The following is a 25,600-nucleotide window of genomic DNA, read 5'->3' as shown; positions in this document are numbered from 1 at the left end:
CTTTCCTGACCCTTCCTGTCTTCTTACCTGGGGGAACGCAGGGGGAGGGTCTCAGTCACTAAAAGACTGAGACCTGATCATAGGACTATATAGAATGCTTCCCCTCCCCCCAGACCTTACCACCACATCATTAGGGCTCCTGCATAAAATGGGATTATAACAGAAACACCTCATTTCAGAAGAAATCTGTTAAGAAACCCAAAGACAACAGGGGTGACAAAAACAAGGACACCAGATGAAGTTTTAGCCTCTTGACATCTACAGCTACAACAAACACATAGCCTAACTCCTAGCAAAATAAAACCTCACACTTGGGGTGCCTAGGTGGCTCAGTTGGTTAAGCGTCTGACTCTTGATTTGGGCTTAGGTTATGGGATTGAGCCCCAAGCTGGGCTCTGTGCTGAGAGCATGGAGCCCACCTGGGATTCTCTCCCTCTCAAAATAAATGAATAAACATTCCACAAAAAAAATAAATAACTAAAAAAAAAAAAAAAAAACCTTCACACTAAAGGCCTGTCTCTGTCCCTTTTACCCAGTACACCTATCCAGCTTTCCACCAGAAAATTACAAGTCGTACTAAAAAGGCAAAAAAAAAAAAAAAAAAAAAAAACCACCATAGTTTAAAGAGGCAGAACAAGCCTTGGAATTATCCAACTGGTAAATTAAAACAACTTAGATTAAAATGCTAAGGGCTCGGACAGAAAAAATGGGTGACGTGCAAGAACAGGTGGGTAATAGAAGTGGAGAGAAGATAGATGGGAGCTCTAAGAATCAAAAGGAAGTGCTACAAATAAAATATGTAACAGAAATAAAGAATGCCTTCAGTGGGTTCATCAGTAGCTTGGACACAGATGGGCAAAGACTCAGTGCACTTCATTCAGTAGAAGCTTCCCAAACTGAAAAGCAAAGATCAAAAAACAAAACCAGAGCAGAATATCAAAGAACTGCGAGACAATTACCAGGAGTTGTAATATATATATTATGAGAGTATCAGAAGGAGAAGAGAAAGGAACAGAAGAAATAATTGGGGATAATGATGACTGAAATTTTCCAAAATTAATGGCACTTTAAAAAAAATGTTTTTAATATTTATTTTTGAGAGAGAGGGAGAGTGGAGAGAGGCAGAGAGAAAGGGAGACACAGAATCAGAAGCAGGCTCCGGACTCTGATCTGTCAGCACAGAGCCTAATGCGGGGCTCGAACCCACAAGCCGCGAGATAATGACCTGAGCTGAAATCAAGAGTCGGTCACTTAACCACCTAGGTGCCCCCTACATGCAACCTGTTTAAAGGCTATGATCAGTCCCGTTTTACAATAAAGAAAGCTGTTCAACTTTGTTCCAAATTTCTTGGAACTTTTAAGCCCAAACTGTTTTCTTTAGCCATTTGCATCCCAACAACATCGATAGAAACAGTTTCTTAGATTGAGTATTCACTGCGTGCTGTGGCCTGTGTCAGTGATTTATGTCCATTATTTCACGTCACAACTATCTCATAAAAGTTATACTGGGACCCGTTTTTACAAAAACCTGCGACGGGAAGAAAGCAAGCACTGACTGAAAGTCTCACAGCTCCAGGAGGGAGCTGAGGTCAGGGCCTGGGCAGTTTTACTCCAGAACCCATGGCTCTAGGCCTAAGCCATGTTACCTTCTCCCAGAATGTTCACTAAAAAATTATTTCACAAAGTCACCATTTCTTTTACCAATTAAAACCTTGGTTTTTAGTTTAAAAAGTATTTTCAAATTAACAGATGTCTTGGAGGTATCCCAGAAACGATACCTTTTTCTTTTTTTTTTAATTTAAAAAAATTTTTTAATGTTTACTTTTGAGAGAGAGGCACAGAGTGTGAGTGGGGGAGGGGCAGAGGGCGAGGGAGACACAAAATCTGAAGCAGGCTCCAGGCTCTGAGCTGTCAGCACACAGCCCGACGCGGGGCTTGAACTCACGAACCGTGAGATCGTGACCTGAGCCAAAGTCAGACGCTCAACCGACTGAGCCACCCAGGCGCCCGCCCCCTCCCCTGCCCCACTTTTCTATTTTCAGTGAGCTATAAGTGTGTTTCCATTTCTTCCAGGATTAATAATGCTCTGGTCGATATCGAATCCTTTCTACCTTATAATAATAGCGTGTGTCTAATTTTTCCTAGATTGAAGGGTTCTCGTTGAACAAACTAGGAAATTTCAACCTTAAAGATGTTCAGGAAGACACCGTGGTTTGGGAGTATGCTGACAATGCTGCCGGAGATGCAGAAACAGCAGAACACGAGGCACCAAGAGAAGTGCCTGTTAAGAGGGGACAGGTCTGTTCTCTTTCTCATTTTTAATTGTACAATTTCTATTTGATTTCATTGTTCATTGTGGACTCTGTGACTTAATCAGGCCTCCTTTCTGTCTTTACCTATCTTAACTCTTTCGTGGATGTTTCATTTTCTAGTCTGTCCGGTCCTTCAACTGGACAAATAAAGACAAAAGGTAAAATGCAGATCATCAGATACAGTTATTTCTGTAGTTTCTTCTGTGTGCCAGGTCCTGTGAGGGTTACTGAGAATTCAGAGATCAATCCCTGTCTATCCTCAAAGAGCTTATGTCTTAGATGGTATTAAGAGTTTTAAATATATGAAAAGTTCGCTGACCTCAAAGGTACTAAAATCACAGCGAGTATTTGGTATGATGTATTTTCATGTCCTCATCCATACCATTAGAGGTTGGCAAGGAAATATATGCACAAGGAAGGAATTGCCATTTAAATTTCAGGGGTGCCTGGGTGGCTCAGTCGGTTGGACGTCCGACTTCGGCTCAGGTCATGATCTCACGGTTTTTGGGTTCAAGCCCCTCATCGGGTTCTGTGCTGACAGCTCAGAGCCTGGAGCCTGCTTCGGGTTCTGTGTCTCCTCCTCTGTCTGCCCCTCCCCTGCTCATGCTCAGCCTTTATCTCTCAATGATGAATAAACGTTGAAAAAAAAATTTTAATTTCAAACAAAAATCTGAGCATTGTAATTATTTTAGAAACGATAGGAATCTGCCCCAAATTGGTGGACAGTCCCTGACCTCATGCCTTTCTCCATAACCTTATGGGATGAAATGGCAGCAATACCCACAAAATACTTCTGAGACCAGGATTCGAACCCTAGCTACACACAAACAAGTCAGGTCACTCCTCTGGTCTGTGCCTAAAATGAGGAGATAGTGGTGAGTGGTAGATTCTCCCGTTGTGTTTTCTAGAATCCTTGAGCATTGGAGAGAGAAGGGAGGCTGTGCCACTCAACCTCTGCCACCACCAGAACACCCCCACTTTTTTTCTGTGTCCTGTTTGGGGTTCCAGGAGTGGATAAGAGTAGAGGCCGTGGAGCCAGAATATGTGAATCCGTATCCCAGCTCTCGCACTTCCTAGCTGTGTGTCCTTGGGCAAGTGACTTAATCTTCCTGTGCCCCAGTTTCCTCACCTAAAACTGGAAATGATATTGGTACCTTCTCAGAGGGTCACTGACTCATGGAATGCTTAACTCAGTGCCAAGCATGTGGTAAGCACACAGTAAATGTTAGCTGCCATTCTTTTCTCTTTCTTTTTTTTTTGGGGGGGGGGGGGAAGAAAGTGTTCCCTACTTTAAAAGAATAAAAACAATAACGAAAAACAGCTTAAGTACCACTAATGTAGACCTATCAAAGGTCTCTTAAGTTCCGTGTGGTATCCTGAAGTCATTTTGGTGAGAGGCTTAAAAGCCCTTAGTGATGCTGAATAAGGCTTATGGATAAAGCAGTGAAATTTCATGAGGCTTTCAATTTCTAGGGGTTTTCTTCGTGTCCTCAACCACAGTGTTTGGACATGGACAACTTCCATTTTCAGTCACTTCCTGCTTTGTACATCTACCCGATGACCTGATCTTATTTGACAGAATGTTTGTGGTCAGGATTTAGTGGCTAATAAAATATCATACCACTTGTTTTGATCCTCAGTATAATAAAGTGGGATGGGAGACAAATTTGTATACCTCAGAAGGAAAAGCTGTTGCTGTGAGCGGAAGTAAATACTTGATCTTTACATCTTTGTGTCGTGTGGAGAGATTAATCCTGCTGCCACTTCAGAAATGGAGACCTAGATAGGGTCGAGATTGATTGTATGGTGTGATGAAAGAGCCCTGTCCTGGGATTGAGACACTGCTCGTGCTGCCACTGACAAGCAGCGGGACCTTTGACAAGTCACGTCAACTCTGGGCTTCCATTTTCTCTGCTAACATCCGGGGATTGAACTAGATTACCTCTCAAGAGCACCTTACGGTTGTGACATCATGTTTCAGTGATAAGTGGATTCCTTGTACTTAAAAGCCTATATACCTAAGTGAAAAAATACAGAGAGCAACCGAATGTGCCAGATGCTTTCCCTTGTCTCTCATTTAATCCTCATAACTGTCCTGTGTTATAGGTGGTACCGTCCCTACTCTGCAGATAATGATAGCGACCATTTTTTGAACATGTGTGCCAGGCACTGTGCTAAGCTCTTTACAGACATTCTCTCACTCAGTCCTCCCAACAACCCTCTGAGGTGGGTACTGTAATCCCGATTGTTCAGATGAGGAAACTGAGGCTTAGACTGCCTATAGCTTGGCCAGGATCCTACACAGCCAGTATATGGCAGAGTTGGATTTCAAACTTAAAAGTCCCGTGGCAAAGGCAGTTTTAGCCACTGTGCTGTCGTGCCAGCTGAGAGTGAAGACGCTAAGTCAGGGAGCAGTTAAAAGAGAAGTGGCAGAGTCAATATTTGGACTCTTTTTTTTCCCCCCTATTCTAGGTCCTATGCACCTTCCAGTACATCCCATCACAGTATGTTCCAATTTGTCGAGAGCCTGTCAGTGTAAAACTGACGTCAATTTCTGAAACCAAGAGTTCTTTGACTCTGGTGCCCCTGGCTGGCTCATTCTTAAGAGTATGCGACTCTTGGTCTCAGGGTCATGAGTTCGAGCCCCATGGTGGGCGTAGAGATTACTTAAATAAACTTTGAAAAAGACAAAAAGTTGTTTAACTTGAAGATCAGTTGCCCCTGGCATAGCTTCTCAGAGCAAAGGAAGGGAGTGTTTTGCCTTTTGCTCTACACCCTTAACCTGCCGCCCATTTTAGTGTGCGTGAGTGTAAAGGTGCCCTTCAGCGGCAGCCCCCGGGAGAGCTCTGTGCTGAGACCCGCGAACCTAAGGCTTCAAAATTAGGAGTGCCAGCCACCTGGCCACCTATAAGTGCCCGCCCGCCCCTGTGATGATGGTTAGATTTTAACCTGCTCTCATCCCAGGAGTGCAGTATTTGCCACAAACAAAATAGAACCTAGATGCAATTTACCCAGATGGATTGTCACATTTCTATGTTTGCTATGGTTTTTCAGAGTTTTTGTAATTTGCTTGAACGATCTCGAGTTTCTCAGATTGTGCTGACCTCGGAACTACCTGTGTGTTTTCTCTTTACCGTTCTAGGTATCATTAATATTTGATTTCAAGCACCAGCCGTCAGTACCAGTTGGGCAGCTCTGGGTGGAAATGCTTCGATTCTATGCATTAGAATTTAATTTGGCTGATTTAGTGATAAGTATCCGTGTCAAAGAATCAGTGTCTCGTGAATCCAAGGATTGGCCCAAAAAGCGCATTGCCATTGAAGGTATCTCAGAATGTTTCTCTTAAATTTCCTTTCCTTTTAAGGTACCAGTCTAACCGCATGCTTTGTATTTCATTCTCCTTTCAGCTCCCACGTGTAACATAGGCCTGACCCCAACAGCGAAATAAACAGTTAGACTCTGGCATGTGTTACCGTGGTCATTCCAAGGGACCAGACTGTTCTTTCTGGGTTTTTTATGCACTGCAATAAAATGTCTTAGTTAAAAAATAGCTAAACAGTGGCTGGGCGAGTCCTCGCTTTCTTTGTAAATTGCTTACCAACCTAAACGCAAAAAAAAATTTTTTCCCCCGGTGATGTGTGAATCCTCCTTTCCTCTCTGCTGTTCTCATTGCTGGATTTTTAGATTCAGCCCTTTCATGGGTTGTTGATGTTGTTTAGATGTTTAAGATGAGAAACTACTTTTCCTCATGAAAAATAATTCTTGGTTGGATTCCTCTTCATAGCGAGAGGCTAGTTATTTTTGGAATATCTACAATAGCATTTGGAACTTATTCCTGAAAACACTTTTTCTAGTGAAGGCTCATTTAACTAAAACCATTGTATGAAAGAGTCACTGATGTGCCCTGTAGACTACATTAAATGGACGAGCTCTTCTCAGCTTTGCAAAATCAGGAGGTTGAAAACCCTCTAGAAATCTTAGTTCTCCTCCTTCAGATAATTTAAAGAACCTCCTAAATGGAATTCTCGTATTTTTGCTTGATTTTTTTCAAGCTTTTATATTGCATAAGAGGGTTTTTGTTTTTTGTTTTTTGTTGTTTTTTTTTTTTGCATTTTGCATTTTGCATAAATTCTGTGTGCAGTCATGGGGATCTCACATTTTTAAACCCTCCCCTGCAGTTTCTCTGGCTCAGCTCTTCTGGCCAATTGCCTAACCTGCTGGAGTTCTAGGGGAGGAGAAAAGATTGAGAGAAGTGGTGTCTCCTCCTGGTGCCTCCCTCTCGCCCCTGAATTCAGTCCAGCCAGTTCAGTGATGGGGCTTCCCAGGGCAGAAGAGTGGAGGTAAGCTCTACACACCACAGGGCCTGGCTGAGTGGGGAGGCAGAGCACTCAGCAGAGCCTGGCGGGAAGACCTCCCTTCCCCAGGGCGCGAGAGCCACACTGATGACACCTTTTTTACCTCCACAGTCACAGAACAGACTAGGGAAGGGGTACTGGTTCTCAGCAGAATGGGTTCTCTTCATAGAGCAGATGTTTAAGAAAACATTTCTTTTTGTTCTGAAACCACATCCCACCCCCAGTTTGGTAAAACGCATACAAGATCCACGCTAAATTCTAGTAGTGTGTGTTTGTTGTCTTGTCTACAGCAGGCTAATTTTTAAAATGTGAAATGGAAACGTATGAAGTGGTGGGTTTTTGGTTTTTTTTCTTCTCGTTACAGATCCCTACTCTGTTAAAAGAAATGTGGCAAGGACTCTAAATAATCAGCCCGTGTTTGAATATATACTTCATTGTTTAAGGACAACATATAAGTATTTTGCTCTTCCACACAAAATTACAAAATCCAGCCTTCCAAAGCCTCTGAATACTGTCACACGTATTTCTGAACACTCTAAAGAAGTAGCAAACGTGGGGGCACGAGCAAAAGGTGATGAACTCAAAAGCTCAGCTTTGGCTCAAGAGCCAGGTGCTGCCAGTTCAGGTGCGAACACCTGCCAGGTACAGCCACTTACAGAGACTGCTGAAAGCTTTGGAGGCCCCCCAACAGAGGAAATGGGGCACGCGCATGTCAGCATCCACCTGGAAAACTCCAGCCGTGTCAGGACAGGGGCCGGTTGTGACGGTAGTGAGGATGTTAAAGCACACCGTCGAGCAGCGGGAAGTAAAGCTGGGAGCGAGGGCAAGCATCCTTTGCCTGCCGGTGATCAAGGGCCAAGCAGTAGCAGACGTGGAGAGCTTGTCCTCTGTGGTGGCACACAGAATAAGGAGACAGATAACACTTTGGATGTAGAAGACTTCCACAGTCCTACGGCCGACGAGTGTGATGGATTCGTCACTTCAGAGGACAAGGCTGATGTTGATGAAGAAGGCGTAGAAGGTCCTGATGAGCTGGAAGATGCTCTAGGCCACTTTGCTCCTTCAAGACAGGGTCACGTGTCAAGAATCATTCATTCCGATGAGGAGGAGGAGGAGGAGGAAGAGGAAGAGGAGGACGATGAAGAACCCAGGCTGTCCATTCCCCGGAGGGAAGATGAGGACGACTTGGCAAATGAAGATGAGTTAGAAAATCCGTACACAGGATCAGGGGACGAGGACGCCCTGTCTGAGGAGGACGATGAATTAGGCGGATCTGCTAAGTATAAAGACCTGAAAGAAGATGGAAAACATGTGGACGGGGCTCTACTAATGGAATTGAATAAAATCAGTCTTAAAGAAGAAAATGCATGTGAGGAAAGTTGCACTGCAGATCAGTCTGATTTCTTCTATGAATTTAGTAAACTCATCTTCACCAAAGGCAAGGTAATCCATGCCACTCCTCGAACTAAGAGACGTTAAATGGTTTTTTAGTGCACGTAATTTTAAATTTTGTGGACTAGAACAGAGCTGTGCCCTGTCCTGGTGGTAGTCAGGAGTTCGTCTTCCACTCCGGTACAACCGCTCCATGTCCTGCCCTCCTTAGACCCCTGGGAATTTGCATAGGCCGTAGGGAATGCTGTCGGGAGTGGAAATAACTGCCTTTTACTCCTGAGTATCCCAGAAGATGTCCCCATCTCAAGTAGTTTGCAGCGGTTGCACGTTATTTTTGTTCCTTTGGGAAGTCAGAGTAGGCTGTGGGGCTTTTGAGAAAATGATTCAGGACCCCTTTAGTTGGCAAATAGAGTTGTAAACGAAGTCTTGGTTTGCTTTGCCACCTTCCCATAGTCTCCTACAGTCGTGTGCAGTTTATGCAAACGAGAAGGTCATCTCAAGAAGGACTGTCCCGAAGACTTCAAAAGAATTCAGCTGGAACCTTTGCCGCCGCTGACACCCAAATTTTCAAATATCTTAGATCAAGTTTGCATCCAGTGTTACAGTAAGTTACTAACACTTCTTTTCATTTGTCAGAATGTCGCATTGGCATTTGCCCCAAGAGTCCTCTGACTCACTAACCTGTTAGCTCCATCACTGGGACCAAGTCTGTCCCATTTTCCCCCGTGTCCATGGAGCTCTGTGTGTAATGCCTATTCTGGCTGAGATGCATAGTAAATAATTGTTGCAGGAAAAATGGGGAGAGGGAGGACCTTTTAAGCCTTGCTATTGGAGTACTAGCATTCCCAACTGGTGTTCCTTGGACTGTTTTTCTAAGCAGTTATTAGTATTTCGTGACAGTTGGTGCCTGGGTGGTTCAGTGGGTTAGGCATCAGACTCTTGATCTGAGCTCATGTCATGATCTCAAGGTCGAGAGTTCAAGCCCCGCACTTAAAATAAAATAGTTCCACAGGTCAAGGAGGGAATGCGTCTACCCCCTCAGCGGAGGCTGGGGGTGTTGGGGTTGGGGCAAGAGATTTACAGGGCATATTAGCATCATAATGGCTTCTGAGAAATGTTCTAGTAAAAAACCTGTTTAACTGTTTATTGAAATATTCCCAAAATGTGGGCATAATATACTTTTTAATTAACACTAATTAATAGCTCCCTAACAGCCCTTTGAGGAACACCAGTGTGGGGAAGCATTGGTATACAGAGGGTTAAAGTTCCACAAAGGAAAAACATTTAAAGGAGAGGCAGGCGACTTGAGATGAGCCTGACGCCTCACAGTGCTCTGTCCTGAGGTGTCCCTGCCAGAAGACACTTGTTCTTAGCCAGTGAGTTAGTCTTTTGCAAACCTTTTTGGAGGTGATAAGCTATGAAAGGAAAACTAGGTTCCCCTCAGAAACATATGCACATGCTCATAAAGGTTTGTGTTCACACTTTGGGAGAGTTGCCTGAAGACCACCTTTATAGACCCCTGGGGTCTCTGAAATCTAGTAGCAGAACCGCCACTCAGATTTGTTTCTATTTCAGGAGCAGTTCCTGGGGGCAGAAGTTTTTCAAAGAAAGACAGACTCTATTGTATATTACTAATGCTGTCTACCAAGAAGATGCTCGAAATTTAGGGCTTTCTTTTTAACTTGCTAGATTTTGTTTTATAAAAAGTGTGATCTTCCCCTCCCCCCCGCAAAGAATGTGAACAATCTTTGTTTCTGAATGTTTTCTATTTTAAACAGAGGATTTTTCTCCAACTATTTTGGAAGATCAGGCTCGTGAACATATTCGGCAAAACCTAGAAAGTTTCATAAGACAGGAGTTTCCAGGTAAATAACTTTTTAACCTTTAAGAAAAGAAAGGTCTCTCCAAAATGAATAAATGTTAAAAAAAAATTAAAAAAAAAAATGGGGCGCCTGGGTAGCTCAGTCAGTTAAGCGTCCTACTTCCGCTCAGGTCATGATCTCGCAGTCTGTGAGTTCAAGCCCTGCGCCAGGCCCTGTGCTGACAGCTTGGAGCCCGGAGCCTGCTTCGGATTCTATGTCTCCTTCTCTCTCTGCCCCTCCCCCGCTCATGCTCTGTCTCTCTCACTCTCAAAAATGAATAAATGTTAAGAAAAATTTTTAAAGAAAAGAAAGGTGGTGTGACCTTCCTTCAGAACGAGCACGTGTGTTACAAGCACATTAACTTTGAGAACGAGAAAGTAGTTTTGCGGGGACGGTGGGGACAGGGCTGTGGTTACTTTGTGATGTACTTTGGATGCTCTTTGCTCTGCTGCTTTACCGACGGAGAGGACAGCAGCAGTGTGGGATTTCTGTTAGCAGACGCCACAAGTGAAATTTCATTTCGTGTTATGTTTGAAGTCAAAGTTTGCACCTCCAGACTTTGGAAAATATTCCAAGAAGTGAATATTTAGAGAGCAGTAAGCTTACATTACTAAATATACTGATGTGATCCACATTTTCCTTGAAATGTCCTTGCAATTTAAGAAAAAAGTGGCACTTGGTAGTCTTTCACACCATATACACATTGTATTTGTTTAAAGTAAATTTTGAGAGAAAGTAGTTTGTCATAAATATGACAATATAATGAGGATAGTTAACAGATGGGTATTTTTGATCCATGTGAGGGCCGTTTTGATCAGAACATTAAATGTACTCAGGTAATTAGTTATCACTTTTCGTCTATCCCCAACAGGAACTAAATTGAGCTTGTTTGGCTCCTCCAAAAATGGATTTGGGTTCAAACAGAGTGACCTTGACGTCTGCATGACAATTAACGGGCTTGAAACCGCGGAGGTACGGTGACCACGTAAAACTCAAATCTGCTGCGGCAGTGTGATTTGACCATCTTGACTGACAGGACGTCTTGGTATTTTCCACATTTACCAGAGCATACCATACGGAGCATGCCATGTGGCACAGTCTCTCTGGTCAGATACTTAAGAAGCTTAGAGGTAAACCTGAGGAGCACCGAAGCTTGTCTTTTCCACCCACGGTACAAAGTGCCTTTGGAAGTGACCCGTGGGAACGTGACAAAGCCAAACCAGCCCCCGCAGGGTCCCCCTGGCGTAGCCCGGAGGCTGACTTTGCCACACACAGCCCGTATAAGACTTCTTGAAAAGTTTTGAGGAGGCAGGCAGTGTGGTTTTCTGAGATGGTTTTTAGCAGGCAGTCAAATGGGATTCGATGATAAGAGTGCTGAACTCACAGTTCAGAGACCTAGATTCAAGACAGACTTGGTTTCATGAGTTCCTAAACATGTGGCCTTTGGTTGATAAACCTATAAAATGAAAAGGATCATTTCTGTTCCTCTTGCCCCCAGAGATTGTTGTGCACATCAGCTTGGATCACGCCTGTCAGGAGTCCGCAGACTAGGGCCCACGGGCTAAACCCAGCCACGGGCATATTTTGTCAGTACAGGTTCATTAGAACACAGTCACACCCCTTCACTTGTGACGTGGTTACGGCTTCTGCTTTTACTCGATAACTACCGAGTCGAGTACTTGCAACAGAGTCGTATGATTTGCAAAGCAGAAAAGGTTTGCTGGCCCCTGACAAATATGAAATACTGCATAAAGGTGTAAAGTCTAAGAAGTGCTAAGTCCCTTTCTTTTTTTATTTTTAACAACAGTCCAAATGCTGTATATCCAAATGAGTGATGCTGCTGTCACTCAAGATCTTTTTTATGTCTTTCCTTATTTTCAAGTCTTTGTCTTTTGAGGATGTATCTGATTTGGGGAAAATAGCCAAAAGTTACCTACCCTGAGTTTGGTGAGTAAAGAGGATAAACAGGGTTGGGTCCGATATGTGGAATTACCTTATTGCACATCATCAATAATGAATTTTTACATGGCTTATAAAACTAGCTTTGCGGGCATTTCTGAAGTAAAATTCCAAATATGTTCTGGGATGTGTATAAACATCAAAAGGGCTTATGTTGTAAAATGTCGGCCCGCTGTTTTTAAGTATGATTTATTTGAAACACTGGTATTTGCTACATGACCTTGATTCACCTCGTCCTGTGGAGAGAGCATCTAAGCTTCATTACTCTGCACAGCAGTTCTTGTAATTGAAAGATAATGAAAGTCCATCCAGAATGAATAAGAGGGGCCACAGAAGCTCCCTCTTACTTATTCTGGCACAGAGGGTACTTCTGAGTAACATGGTTACAGGGAAGGGGAAATGGAGGTCCTCATGGTTCAGACTTTTCCAGGTGCTCTGATTTCAGCCTTTGTTGTACAATTAGTAAGTGAGGGCTGCGGGGACCTTTTGTATCCTCAGGATATTTCCTATGAATACTGACCAAGGCTTGCCTAAACGAGAAAAAAATCTATATAGATGGGTTGAACTTATTATTTCTAAAGGTAATGGAAACTATTTGTTACCACGTTAGGAACCTGTCTTCCGTTTTCGGTTCAGTATGTGCAATTTTTGTTGCAGGGGTTGGACTGTGTAAGAACTATTGAAGAATTGGCAAGAGTCCTCAAAAAACATTCAGGTACCTCTACAAACTTTTTCCAAAAATAGTTTTGTCTTTTAATTAGTGTTTTGCATCCTTAGAATTCATCAATGCCAGTGAAACCATAGAGTGGCTCATCTGTAGCACATGTGCGGTATTGGTGTCTTTAAAAAATTTTGTCATTCAGCACGAAAGACTGAGGCAATCAGTGGTCATTGGTGTGCATAGCGTTGCCTGGCTCAGTTTTATTTCAAAACAAGCATATACCATACAGGCAAGAAATTTTGGAAATCTTTTTGCTTTATTGACCTTTTATTACCCAAAGTGTAGGGGTTGCTGACAGCAGCGTGAAGTACATGGAAAGCACTGGGGGCTTATGGATTGTATTTGTAGCTGTATTGCTGGACAACTGTATGCAACCCTGAACAAGTCATCTAACTTTACTTGATCCCTTGCCATCGATAAATTGAGAAAGCTATAAAATGTGTAGATGCTATGAATAGTGCACGGTGCTGACATGCCATTGACATGTTCTTTTGCGGTCAGGGACAGCTGTGGATGCTGTTAACAGTGAGAATCTTCTTTTAAAATGTGATGCAGCAAATTTCTGTGCTAGGAGCTGGGAGCTGGGAATGAAGGTGAACAAGATATGGTCCGTACCCTCACGACACTTAAAATCCATGATGTGTCCATCAAAAGCTTTCTTTTATCTCAGTCAAGAGTAGACTTAGGTTAACATCATGGGCAGCACACACGTAGACACACGAACGTACACCGTGAGTGCTATCTCCCCTTTTTGTTTTATATTTTTTATTTCCAGGAGTTTAAATAAAAAGGGTACCATGTTACTTCCATAACAAGATAATCTTAACTTTGGTTTATTTCTTCTGAAAGTTAACCTGGAGCGTCAGTATTTTTTTTTAATAACATGCATTGATGTAATTGTTTTTGTCATCGAAAATAAGTGTTCCCCTCACTTAGGAATTTTACCTCTAAAGATCATGAGCTTTTTAAATTTTTTTGAAGAGTGTGCAAAGAAACTAAATTGCTAGGTTGCCACAATTATTAATTGTTTGTACTGAGCTAGATTTTGACTTTTTATTTTGAAATAATTTGAAAATTAAAGCAGTAAAAATTGTATAAAGAACGCTGCATGTACTTCATTCAGATCCACCAGTTGTTAACATTTTACCACATTCGATACTCATTCTGTCTCTTCCTTGCTCACAATTTTTTTCTGTACCATTTGAGATTAAACTGCAGATACCATGTTCCTTTCACCTAAATACGGCAGTGTATATTTCCTAAGAATGAGCCATTGTTAAAAACAGGTCATTTTTAGGGGCACTCGACTGGCTCAGGAGGTAGAGCACGCAACTCTTGATCTCAGGGTTGTAAGTTTGAGCTTCATGTTTCGTTGTAGAGATTACTTAAAAATAAAATCTTTTTTCTTTTTAAATGTAAAGATTTTTTTTTTTAATGTTTATTTATTTTATTTTGAAAGAGAGCGTGAGCTGGAGAGGGACAGGGAAAGAAGGAGACAGAGAATCCCACGCAGACTCCTCACTGTCAGCGCAGAGCCCAGTGCAAGGCTCGAACTCACAAACCATGAGATCATGACCCGAGCTGAAATTAAGAGTCAGATATTAGGGGCGCCTGGGTGGCGCAGTCGGTTAAGCGTCCGACTTCGGCCAGGTCACGATCTCGCGGTCCGTGAGTTCGAGCCCCGCGTCGGGCTCTGGGCTGATGGCTCGGAGCCTGGAGCCTGTTTCCCATTCTGTGTCTCCCTCTCTCTCTGCCCCTCCCCCGTTCATGCTCTGTCTCTCTCTGTCCCAAAAATAAATAAAAAAAAACGTTGAAAAAAAAAAAAAAAGAGTCAGATACTAAACTGACTGAGCCACCCAGGTGCCCTGAAATCTAAGTCTCCCAAACTATCTTGTTGGGTGCCTACTATGTGCTCAGCACTGTATTGGGCACTTAGGGATGGTGGAGCAATAAAAATAAGTCTACAGAAGTCTTTTCCTTGGACAGCTTTCAGATCTTAAAAACAGGAAGGTAATCTCACAGACCATGTAACAGTGTAAGGTAGTATTCATTTTTCAGAATGAGTCAGAAGCTGCAGTAAGTGTTTGGTAAGCTCTAAGGGGAGAGAAGTTCTGGGCAAGGGTTGCATAGGGGAGATTCATGTAAGAGTTGGGTTTATTCTGATCTCAGGGGATGATGAATATGATTCAAAAAGGATAAAAGAGAAGTCATTCCTAACGGGACGTGCACCTGAACGTGAGCGTTGCTGTAGTATATTTTGGAGTGTCGACAGTGGGAAGATTAATACATTTAGAGAGGAGTTTCAAGTGGTTACTATTACTATATAAAGGAAAGCCCACAGATATTTGGAAACCAGTGAAGTTTCTTCAAGAGAAGAGCAACCCAATAAAAACTAAGCTTTTTAGGCAACTGGTAGAGTCTCCCAGGGCAGGTGTAACCTAAGTGAATTCAGGTTAGAAGGACCGTAACTAAAACGAAAAGGATAGGAGAGATTCCCAAGGGGAAGTTTCCTAGATTTGGTACCTACAAGTAAGAACTAAGAGTTCAGGCTAATGTCTGGATACTTGGGAAATGGGGACATTTGCAGAGAACACCATGTGGAGGTGTTTAGTTTGCCATAAAGGTTTAATTTCTAAGAGTCCAGCAAGCAATTGGAAATAAAGAGTTGTCAGTCAGGACTGAAGAACAGAAGAAAACAGTTTTGTATTGAAATCCTTGAAGAAAGAAAGACGAAGAATAAGACAATTCTAAGGGATCATTTGAGAGAAGTTAAGGACTAGGCCTTAATTTCTGTGGGTAGAAATTAAGAAAGGACACTGAAAAAGGAGCCCTTGGACTGACAAGAACCAGGATGATGTGCTGTGGATAAATCCTAGAGGACAGGCTGGTAATGGGACAGGCTAGTGTCAAATTCTAGAATGGGAAGGAAATGCAGTAAAAGGCTATCTAATTTAGAGGCAGGGTAACAGAGTAGTTGGTGGGGGTTCTGGAATCAGATTCTCTGCTTTTAAACCTTGGCTCCCCACTTGTTGGCTGTGTGTGCCTGGAAAGACAGCCTCACTGAAAGTGCTCCGTTCCTCATCTTCACAGTAGATCAGCAATAATGGGATTTAAGGTTAAGAAAGGTGTCGTACATTTAAGTACGGCGTCTAGCATACGCCAGGTGTTCAGCAGATTTGAACGTCAATGTAAGTTAGACCTCCTCTGTCTCCCACACAGATGTATTTTTCTGTAATTTCTTCTGTCATATACATACTTTTCCCCTGAGCTCTGGATCACTATGCATCTGCCCTCTAGATATTGCCATTTACCTTTTTGAGAAAAACCTCAAACTCCATCTCAGAATGAGCTCCTCTTTCTCTTTACTGCCTTCCTTCTGCTGCAACCCCCTCTTCCTTCTGAATCCACTTTCTTGGTCGTTGACATTGACATCCTTGGACCCACCAAAATGGGTCAAGTGATCATTTATTCGTCCTAGAATAGGTTCAGTAGAAATTTGGAGTTGGTCACACCCACACATGAATCTCGGCTCCGCAGCTCACTAGCTGCATATTCCTTTTTTTTTTTTTTAATTTAATGTTTATTTATTTATTTTGAGAGAGAGAGAGTGGCGAGTAGGGGAGGGGCAGAGAGCAAGGAAGAGCGAGAATCCGAAGCAGGCTGTATGCCATCAGCCTGACTCCATACTCGATCTCATGAACCCTGAGATCGTGACCTGAGCTGAAATCAAGAGTCGGATGCCTAGCCAACTGAGCCACCCAGGTGCCCCACTAGCTGCATATTCCTAAGCAAGTTACTTTCTCTGGGGCTCTGTCTTTCAATCTGTTGGGTGAAGGTGATTAGTCTTAGGAGGTAATGTTTGTGAAGGATCCTAGGAGTTCAGAAACCAGTAGCTCTTACTCTTAACAGCGATTCCTTCTCGCTTATCCCCCACCCCCCCACCGCCTCCACTTCCCCAGCCCATCCAGGTACACCTGCTCTCAAGCCTGTCTTGCTGCTTCTCTGCATCTCTGTGCCACCATGGTAGTTCAGGTCCAGATCATTTTTTTATAATGGTCACTCTGCCTCCATTCCGGGTACCTCCAGTCTGTCCATAGCCAGGGGCATTGTCCGAATAGATATGGCCAGTGATTCTTCCCAACTTATACAGTTCATTGGTATCTATTTGCCTCTAAGGATAATTCTTAGCAGGATATATATGTTCTCTGTTTGGGCCCTTCCTGGTTTCTACCCCATCTCCTATCACTCATTCCTTTCCGTCAAGTCGACTCAATAGCCTTCACGATCCCATGGAAGTTCTCGAACATCCTTTCTGCTTTAGGCATTTGCCCTGTCCTTATGTGCTGCTTTTTTTTTTTTTTTTTCCTTGCCTCCTAAATCCCCTCAGCCGCCTCTGTTTTTAACCTGTTGCTCTCCTTTTTCAAAGCCTGGTTCAGGCAATTCACTCCTCTCCTGTTGAAGTTGATTCTGTTCTTTTACTGTCTTCTAGCTCCATGATACGTAACTTTTGTTTTGAGGATTCAGAGGATCACCCTGTAGGCTTTTCTCTGTATTAGATATAGTCACGTGGAGAGAATAGATAGGGCCCGAGTAGTCTAGACTCTGTAGTAGTTTCTTCTGTTCTGGTGTTTATCAGACTGACAGCCCTATACACGTGCACATGATCCGGTGAATTCCTGGAAGACAGCGGCTACCTCATTCATCCTTGTACTTCAGATATCAATGTGTTTAACAAATACAAACTTTGCCAGAAGAGTCTTCCCAGATGTTTAGTAACAGAATCGAGTAGTCCTAGTGACTGCAGTGAAACTAGCCAGAGTTCGGTTTACATCGTCTTATTTTGGGATATTAACATAAGAACCGCTTATGGCCCCAGCTGCTGTATTTAACAGTACTCTCTTATTCCTAACCTAGGTCTTAGAAACATCTTGCCTATTACAACAGCAAAGGTGCCAATTGTAAAGTTCTTCCATTTGAGAAGTGGTCTGGAGGTGGACATCAGCTTGTATAACACACTGGTAAGATTTTCCCCAGGACTTTTCTTCAGGGAGATGAAAGGGAACGAATGGCTCTTAATTTACAAAATAGCAAGTAAAATTAAGCCATTCCTTTGATCTTATTCGTTGTTTTCATTAGGAGTGTTTGCCTTTTGCCTGGCAAACTCTCTTAACAGAGAGTTAAGATAATATTTATTTATTTTGAGGTCCGAGTGGCAGGTGCTTCTTGTTTGGCTTGAATTTTGTTTTAATTTTGGACTGTGTGTGTGTTTTTGGTCTCACACTTTGTTTCCTGCAGGGCTTTCCGGACCTTCTCTGGATACTACGGGCATTCAGTTTAAATAATGCCAGGGTGAAGTAGGGGATCCTTACATCTACATAGATGGAATTATTTTAATAGCCCTTATTTCTAGAAATGTTCAGACTAAGGACATATTAACATGGAAGTCATGAGCTCAGATGTCATGTATAATTCTTATTATTTAGTAAGTTAATGAAGCTCATCTTTGGGGGAAAATACTCGTGTCAGTCTAAATGTCTTCAATCTAAAGTGAATTACACTGTAAACCTTTTCAGAATATTCCAGTTTAAATTTTTTTCTTCTATTTGGTAACTTACAATTTTCCTTTTAACAGGCCCTTCATAACACAAGGCTCTTATCTGCTTATTCAGCCATCGATCCCAGAGTGAAATATTTATGCTATACCATGAAAGTGTTTACAAAGGTGAGTATGCTTCCTGTTGTGATTCATTAGAAATTTCGTTGCATCTTCAAACTTAGTTGAAAACATGTCTATATTTTTTAAAGAATGATAGCCATGTTAAATGCTTCTTTTAACTAGTTTGGGAACCCTGCTGTGGCAAGCTAAAATTTTGTTGTCTTAAGTTTTACATACGATAATCTAATCTTGCTAGTGGCTGATGGTTGGGGGTTTTTGTTTTTGATGTCCCTTTGGTTGGTCTTTGGCATTTGAAAATGTAGCTTTTTTGTTAATGCCCAATAGAAGCATTTTCCTTTTGTGATGGTAGAATAGCTGCAAATTTAGCAGGAAACATTGGTGATCTGTTCCTCATTTTCCTTCCCTCTAGATGTGTGATATTGGTGATGCTTCTAGAGGCAGCTTATCGTCATACGCATACACGCTTATGGTGCTATATTTTCTCCAGCAGAGGAATCCACCAGTCATTCCTGTCCTTCAAGAGGTATTAGTAAAAGAAATTGTGTTTCTCATCTGTAAACGTGGGTGATCTTTGAGCCCTCTTCCTTCTCTAATATTCTGTGATTCTGTAGTTAAATTTTTAACTATTTTCCTACAAGTTTTTGTATCAATGCATTAAATTTGTAATCCATACTAATAGTTTAAAAATTAATTTCAGATATACAAAGGTGAAAAGAAACCTGAAATATTTGTTGATGGCTGGAATATTTATTTTTTTGATCAAATAGATGAACTGGTACGTATTTTAAGAGTAAAGATTTTTTTACATCCTTGACTAAAAGTTAGCTGTACTATGCTGTGCTGTAATGGTCAACAACTATGTTTTCACTTGTTATATTTATTTATGTTATGATAGTAAAAAAACTAGCATATATAGATGTTTTCTTGGAAGTTGAAAACATTTTCATTTTAATAAAAATGAAAACATTTTAATTAAGTCAGGTGAGTTTCCAGGGACTATATGTAGGATTTCTTTAATGCCTGTTAATTCCAAATGGCTATGTAGCTTTATTCCAAATGAACAAATATTTGCTAAGTGGTTTTCTGCAAACAGTTTGGAAAGACTTTCTTTGAGTTCAAAGATCTAATAACCCAGGCATCATCAAGGCTCTTAAAATCTATTTCCAGATTCTTCCGCAAACATGCACTCTGGGGTATGACATTTAAAACCCTGAGCTTTCCCTATCTCCAGGTCACAGGGTAGAGATTAATAAAGTCATGTAAATGGTATTTTAAGATGTGAAAGAAAAGTTACAGAATTATATTTTTATGTATTTAGATTCCAGTTTAATAAGTCCAAACTTACTCCCTAAGATACAAATGAAGATGGATATTAACATTTTACTATAGAGCATGATATCTCTGTTCCCTTCTATTTCTAGCCCACCTATTGGCCAGAATATGGGAAAAATACAGAATCTGTTGGGCAGCTATGGTTGGGACTTCTTCGATTCTACACAGAAGAATTTGATTTTAAAGAACATGTTATTAGCATCAGGAGAAAAAGTCTGCTTACAACTTTTAAGAAACAGTGGACCTCAAAATACATTGTAATTGAAGGTACAAATAAAATGAAGCTTAAAATCGAATAGAATATAGAGTTTGAACTAGAAGGGCATCGTTCTCCATCCCTGCAGAGAACGGCAGGGAGCCACCAGCTGGGATGTGCAGCACTGCCATTCTGTTACTGTCCACATCAGCACACTTGTCTGTTTCCAGGATGAAGAGTTATTTTTAAGGGTGCCTGGTGGCTCAGTCAGTTAGGCATCCAACTTCAGCTCAGGTCATGATCTCACGGCTTGTGAGTTCGAGCCCCTCATTGGGCTCTGTGCTGACAGCTCAGAGCCTGGAGCCTGCTTCGGATTCTGTGTCCCTCTCTCACTCTGCCCCTCCCCTGCGTGTTCAGTCAGTCTCTCTCTCTCTCTTTCTCTCTCTCTCTCTCTCTCTCTCTCTCCCTCCCTCCTTCCCTGTCCCCCACCCCAGAATAAATAAGCACTAGGAAAAAAATTAAAAAAAAAAAAAAAAGACATTTTTAAATGACTGGTGTCCTCCTGTGGGCTTCTCCCCGCTTCAGAACTCTTTTGACCATGACACATCTTTGACTTTTGTTGAACACTTACTGGAGAATAAGTTTGCAATAGAGATAAGGCAGCTTTAAAAGAGTGGGACTTTTGAGGTGCCTGGGTAGCTCAGTTGATTAAGTATCTGACTCCTGATGTCAGCTCGGGTCATGATCTCACGGTTCGTGAGTTTGAGCCCTGCATCAGGCTCTGCGCTGACAGCTCAGAGCCTGCTTGGGATTCTCTCTCTCTCCCTCTCTCTGTTCCTACCCCGCTGTGCATTCACACGCTCTCTCTCTCTTTTTCTCTCTCTCAAAATAAATAATAAACTTAAAAAAAAAAAAGAGAGAGAGTGGGACTTTTAACACCTTCTGAATTGAGGGTTTGAAAAGTGGGCACTAATTGAATTTTCAAGATCCTTATTTGCTATTTATTGATGAAGGGGTTTACCTACAAGTAATTATATGTAAACTTTGGCATTTCTTTTGCCCATGCTGAAGCCTTTTCTTCCATTGAATGCAAGGATCCGTGGGCCATGTATGTTTGTAGTCAATTGTTTACTATATATTTTTTGTTTGTTTAATTTGAAAGAGAGAGTGAGTGAGAACGAGTGGGGGAGAGGGGCAGAGGGAAAGAAAGAGAATCCCAGGCAGCATCCACATTCAGCACGGAGCCCAACATGGGACTCGATCCCACAACTGTAGGATCATGACCTAAGGCCAAAACCAAGAGTTGGACACTTAACTGATTGAACCACCCAGGCACCCCTCCAGTTTGTGGGATTTTAATTTTAGGGTCAAAAGGGAGTTTAAATGTTTAAAACTGAACTGAGAAATGGCTTAAAAAATATTTTATTGGTTTTAATCTTTTTTATTTTTTTGGAAATACACTTATATTCGTTAAATCATGTATGTTACTTTAGGTTATGTTTCCGTCATTACTTCTGCCTATTGGCAGTATTAAGATACTGTGAACATTTGTAAAATTAAATTCAGATCACTATGGCTTTAGATATGACTTTAACTTTTTAGGATGTCGTATGTCAAAAACAGAACTTTGTCTTAAACCTTTCCATTATCACAGTGGGTCCTTACCGTCTCCAATTGTTCATATATTGTTTTTAATTTTTGAAGTCTCATTATCTTCTCATTTTTACATTCCTTTCAGATGAACCATTAGTAATAGGCTAAGTTAGAAAGAAGACTTTTTTAAAAATTTATTTATTTTGAGAGAGAAAGAGTACGCATGTGAGCACGTGAGTGGAGGAGGGGCAAAGAAAGAGGGAAAATCCCAAGCGGCCCCCTGCACCGCCAGCGCAGAGCCCGATTTGGGGCTCGGACCCATGAAACTATGGGATCATGACCTGAGCTGAAATCAAGAGCCAGATGCTTAATCAACTGAGCTACCCAGGCACCCTTAGAAGGAAGATTTTTAACCAGCTCTTCTAGAATGGAGGAATTTCAGGGGTGGTGGTGACAGTGATGTTTTTTACTGTACAGTAGCTTAATATTATAGTATCTCTGCTACATTAAGCAACAAACAAAAATACATGTACAAGTTACCAGAAGAAAATGTGACCAGACCTACTAGGAAGGTAACCTTCTGAAAGCAGTTGTTAGTGTAGGGTCAAACTGAGTGAAGGCTTCTGTACTCCAGTAACGTGCTACTGAGTCTTTATCCCGAATGGTGTGCCCCATTTATTGCACATTAAAAGCATAACAGATAAATAATAATAATTAAAAAAAATTAAAAATTAAAAAAATTAAAAATTTTTAAAAAAAGCATAACAGACAACCAGAAAGATGCCTTATTTTACTTCTTTACTCCTTTTCAAAGATTTTTTTTAATGTTTATTTATTTTGAGAGAGAAAAAGAATGGAGGAGGGCCAGAGAGAGAGAGAGAGAGAATGAATCCCAAGCAGGCTCCACGCTGTCAGTGCAGAGCCCAACATGGGCTTCCATCTCTTGAAGCATGAGGTCGTGACCTGAGCTGAAATCCAAGAGTTGGATACTTAACCAGCTGAGCCACCCAGATACCCCATCTTTATTCTTTTTGTATATATTGTATGCATGCAGTCCTCCATTTTCTTAATAATCCCCAAAAAGGGTTGGGTTTTTTTTTTCCATTGCTTTTCTTGAATATTTTTAGGCATTTATTGGAAATAATTAAACATTCAAAGCATGAATTATTATGTATGTATGTTTTAAATCATACATAAAATAGTATTTTAAATTAGAAATAGTGCTTTACCTCCATTTATTTCATGAACAAATTTATTCAGATCTGAAATAAATCTTTGACATCAGCATTTTTTCCCATCTTTCCTACCACTTTCTGGGTCATCTAATAAATAATATTCCAGAACCCAACATATATATATACAGCTACCTAGTGCATTTAAGATGCACACATTTAAGATCATATGGGAGTCCTTCATGAAGCTTTTACTAAAAATTGAGGTCTGAGTAGCATAGGGCAGGGGTGTGTGTGTGTGTGTGTGTATGTATGTGTGTGTGTGTCTTAATTTATCTTGTGTTTTATGATCTCCAGGATGACTGATGTGATCCTTAAAATGCTTGTTAGTTAGCAGGAACATCCAGTGCTAAAATGTTTTAGGTCTATTTGTGACCTCTATATGCCTCCCAAACTAGCACCCTTAGATAATATTCAATTAATAGGTCTTCTCCAAACAATATTTTGTTGTTTAAAGTAAAGCAACTCCTCATAATAGGAAGGAGTCTATACAGAATCAAACATAAAGTAACACCTTCTTTTCTGATGGACACTTTCGAGATAACACTTGACTTATATTTAGGAATATATATATATTACTTAGCTGTATTACACATTTGAAACTCACTAGAAAGGAAGTCATTTAACACAGTTGACTCTTGAACAACTTGAGTTTGACTGCGTGGGTCCACTTAAATGTGAGTTTTTTTCAATAAATACAGTACAGTACTGTAGATATATTTTCTCTTATGATTTTCTTAATGTTTTCTTTTTTTTTTAATTTATTTATTTATTTTGAGACAGAACGAGTGAGCGAGCAGGAGAGGGGCAGGGAGAGAGGGGGAAAGAGAATCCCAAACAGGCTCCACACCTGTCAGCACAGAGCCCGACATAGGGCTCGAATTCACAAACCATGAGATCATGACCCGAGCTGAAACCAAGAGTTGGATGCTTAACCCACTGAGCCACCCAAGTGCCCCGACATATTCTTTGTTTTAGCTTACTTTATTATAAGGATGTAGTATATAATACGTATATAAAATATATGTTAATCAACTATGTTATAGGGAAGGCTGTGGTCAAGTGTAGGCTATTAGTACTAAGTGTTGCGGGACTCTAAATATGTGTGGAATTCTGACCGTGTAGGGGGTTGGTGCTCCTACCCCACACATTGTTCAAGGGTCAACTGTACTTTTATTAATGATAAAGTATGTAATACTTCCTCTGTCTTTTATGCACACGTTAATGTATGAATAGTGGCATTTCCTATTTCATTATCTTTTTTGTTCTCATTAATTTGTTTTTATGTAGATCCCTTTGATTTGAATCACAATCTTGGAGCTGGATTATCGAGGAAAAGTAAGTTGCTTTGTTTATAAATGTTAATGTGGTCCCTTTTCCTTTTAATCCATCTAACTGAGCACTTTTAACTCTTTTCTTCTCAGTGACAAATTTTATAATGAAAGCATTTATTAATGGTAGAAGAGTGTTTGGTATTCCAGTCAAAGGATTTCCGAAGGACTACCCGTCAAAAATGGTAAGTGTCCATTGGAAATACCAAAAAACAATTCTAAAAGCCTTTATTAGGGCACCTGGGTGGCTCAGTTGGTTAAACATCTGACTTCAGCTCAGGTCACGATCTCATGGTTCGTGAGTTCGAGCCCCACATCAGGCTCTGTGCTGATAGGTCAGAGCCTGGAGCCTGCTTCAGATTCTTTGTCTCCCCCTCTCTCTGCCTCTTCCCCACGTATGCTCTGTCTCTCTCCTAGAAGTGAATAAACATTAAAAAAAATTTTTTTTAAGTTTATTTGAAAAATAAATAAAAAGGAAAAACCTTTATTAAGCACCTAATTTGTACACATGACTCCAGTAATAAATACTCTTGAAAGTCTGGCGAAGCTAGCCAGGATAAACAGTTGCAATACAAAGTAATCCCTAAAACCTTTTTCTAAACATTCCCAGTTCTGAGGCCATTTATCGGGAGAACAGGGAGAAACAGCCACACGTGGAATTTGGGTGGGAAAATAGGCCTTTTGGCGCTGCTGCTTTTCCTTGGAAACGCACATAGATGGCACTGCTGTTCCAGCAGCATTCAGCTCCGTGCCAGCCTGTGCCAAGCCCAGCTCACACACAGCTAAGGGTCTTCCACCTGCTCATATGAAGTCTAGATCCTTCAGTCTACTTGAGAGTAATGCATCTCTTAGTGGGACCAGGAGAGAGAGTGTCACTTGTGCTGGCAAGCTCGCTGGTGTCCTATCACCTGATACTCAAGATTTTTATGGGACCAGACTCATTAAAAACAAAGCCAATTGCACAAAAATTCCCTTCAGTGAGCAAAAACTAGAGGGTTTTCTGTTAAAAATAAAATTATTTTTTTCCTTCACTAATTTTCTTTATAAAGACTTTTTAAACGAGCCTGAAGCATATGAGTGTATTAGGAGTATGGGGGTATCCTCAGCATTGGATCGTGTCTGTGCGTCTCGTTTTGGCTAGATATGCCATGGCTGCCCTCTACGCCAAGGCTTCTGAAACTTGATCCAGCAGATCTTCTTGGGGGTTTTGTCCTTGGGGATTCTAATCCAGGAGATCTGGGGTAGGGCCCAAGACTTGGATTTCTTACAGGCTCTCAGGTGATGCCTGTGCTCCCTTCTGGTCCTCACCTTAATTTCAGTGGCAAGGAGGCTTCACTGCAACCATTGTCTTTCCTTCCTTCTGATATGTTTCTCCAAAGCCACAACAAAACAAAGCAACACCACATGGCTCCTTTCTTTTGCTCTATGTAGTCTGTGTAATGCAAATCATAATCCTCAATTTATTGGGTTCTAGCCTTTTCATTTTATGAGAAAGCGAAGCCTTCGTATCTGGCTGCGGCTTCCCCCGCGTCCTGGGGAAGCTGACTCACGGGCATGTGTGATGCTCTCGTGTAGAAATGTCCTAGAAAAACAGGCTCCCTTTATGGTTAGGGTGAAACTGTGGGCCGCAGGATGAAA

At 41.5% G+C, this 25,600-nt stretch overlaps 1 protein-coding gene across 8 annotated transcripts in view; it reads left to right on the top strand.

The window, feature by feature from the left end:
- TUT7 (terminal uridylyl transferase 7) overlaps positions 1-25,600 on the top strand; it is a 61,058-nt gene that overhangs the window by 19,316 nt on the left and 16,142 nt on the right. For all 8 annotated transcript variants that reach the window (XM_019423499.2, XM_019423500.2, XM_019423492.2 and 5 more), the window contains exons 11-24: positions 2,146-2,298; positions 5,455-5,635; positions 7,032-8,110; positions 8,513-8,663; positions 9,838-9,924; positions 10,793-10,893; positions 12,538-12,595; positions 17,516-17,619; positions 18,234-18,323; positions 18,688-18,801; positions 18,976-19,053; positions 19,700-19,877; positions 23,922-23,969; positions 24,056-24,147. In XM_019423499.2, the coding sequence (XP_019279044.2) occupies positions 2,146-2,298; positions 5,455-5,635; positions 7,032-8,110; positions 8,513-8,663; positions 9,838-9,924; positions 10,793-10,893; positions 12,538-12,595; positions 17,516-17,619; positions 18,234-18,323; positions 18,688-18,801; positions 18,976-19,053; positions 19,700-19,877; positions 23,922-23,969; positions 24,056-24,147 (2,514 nt within the window). The remainder of the gene's footprint in view (positions 1-2,145; positions 2,299-5,454; positions 5,636-7,031; positions 8,111-8,512; positions 8,664-9,837; positions 9,925-10,792; positions 10,894-12,537; positions 12,596-17,515; positions 17,620-18,233; positions 18,324-18,687; positions 18,802-18,975; positions 19,054-19,699; positions 19,878-23,921; positions 23,970-24,055; positions 24,148-25,600) is intronic.

This window comes from Panthera pardus, unplaced genomic scaffold, assembly GCF_024362965.1.
Source record: "Panthera pardus isolate Hobbes unplaced genomic scaffold, ASM2436296v1 HiC_scaffold_20, whole genome shotgun sequence".
Taxonomy (NCBI): domain Eukaryota; kingdom Metazoa; phylum Chordata; class Mammalia; order Carnivora; family Felidae; genus Panthera; species Panthera pardus.
Note: the sequence above shows the minus strand (reverse complement) of the source record. Positions and strands in the feature narration are given on the sequence as shown.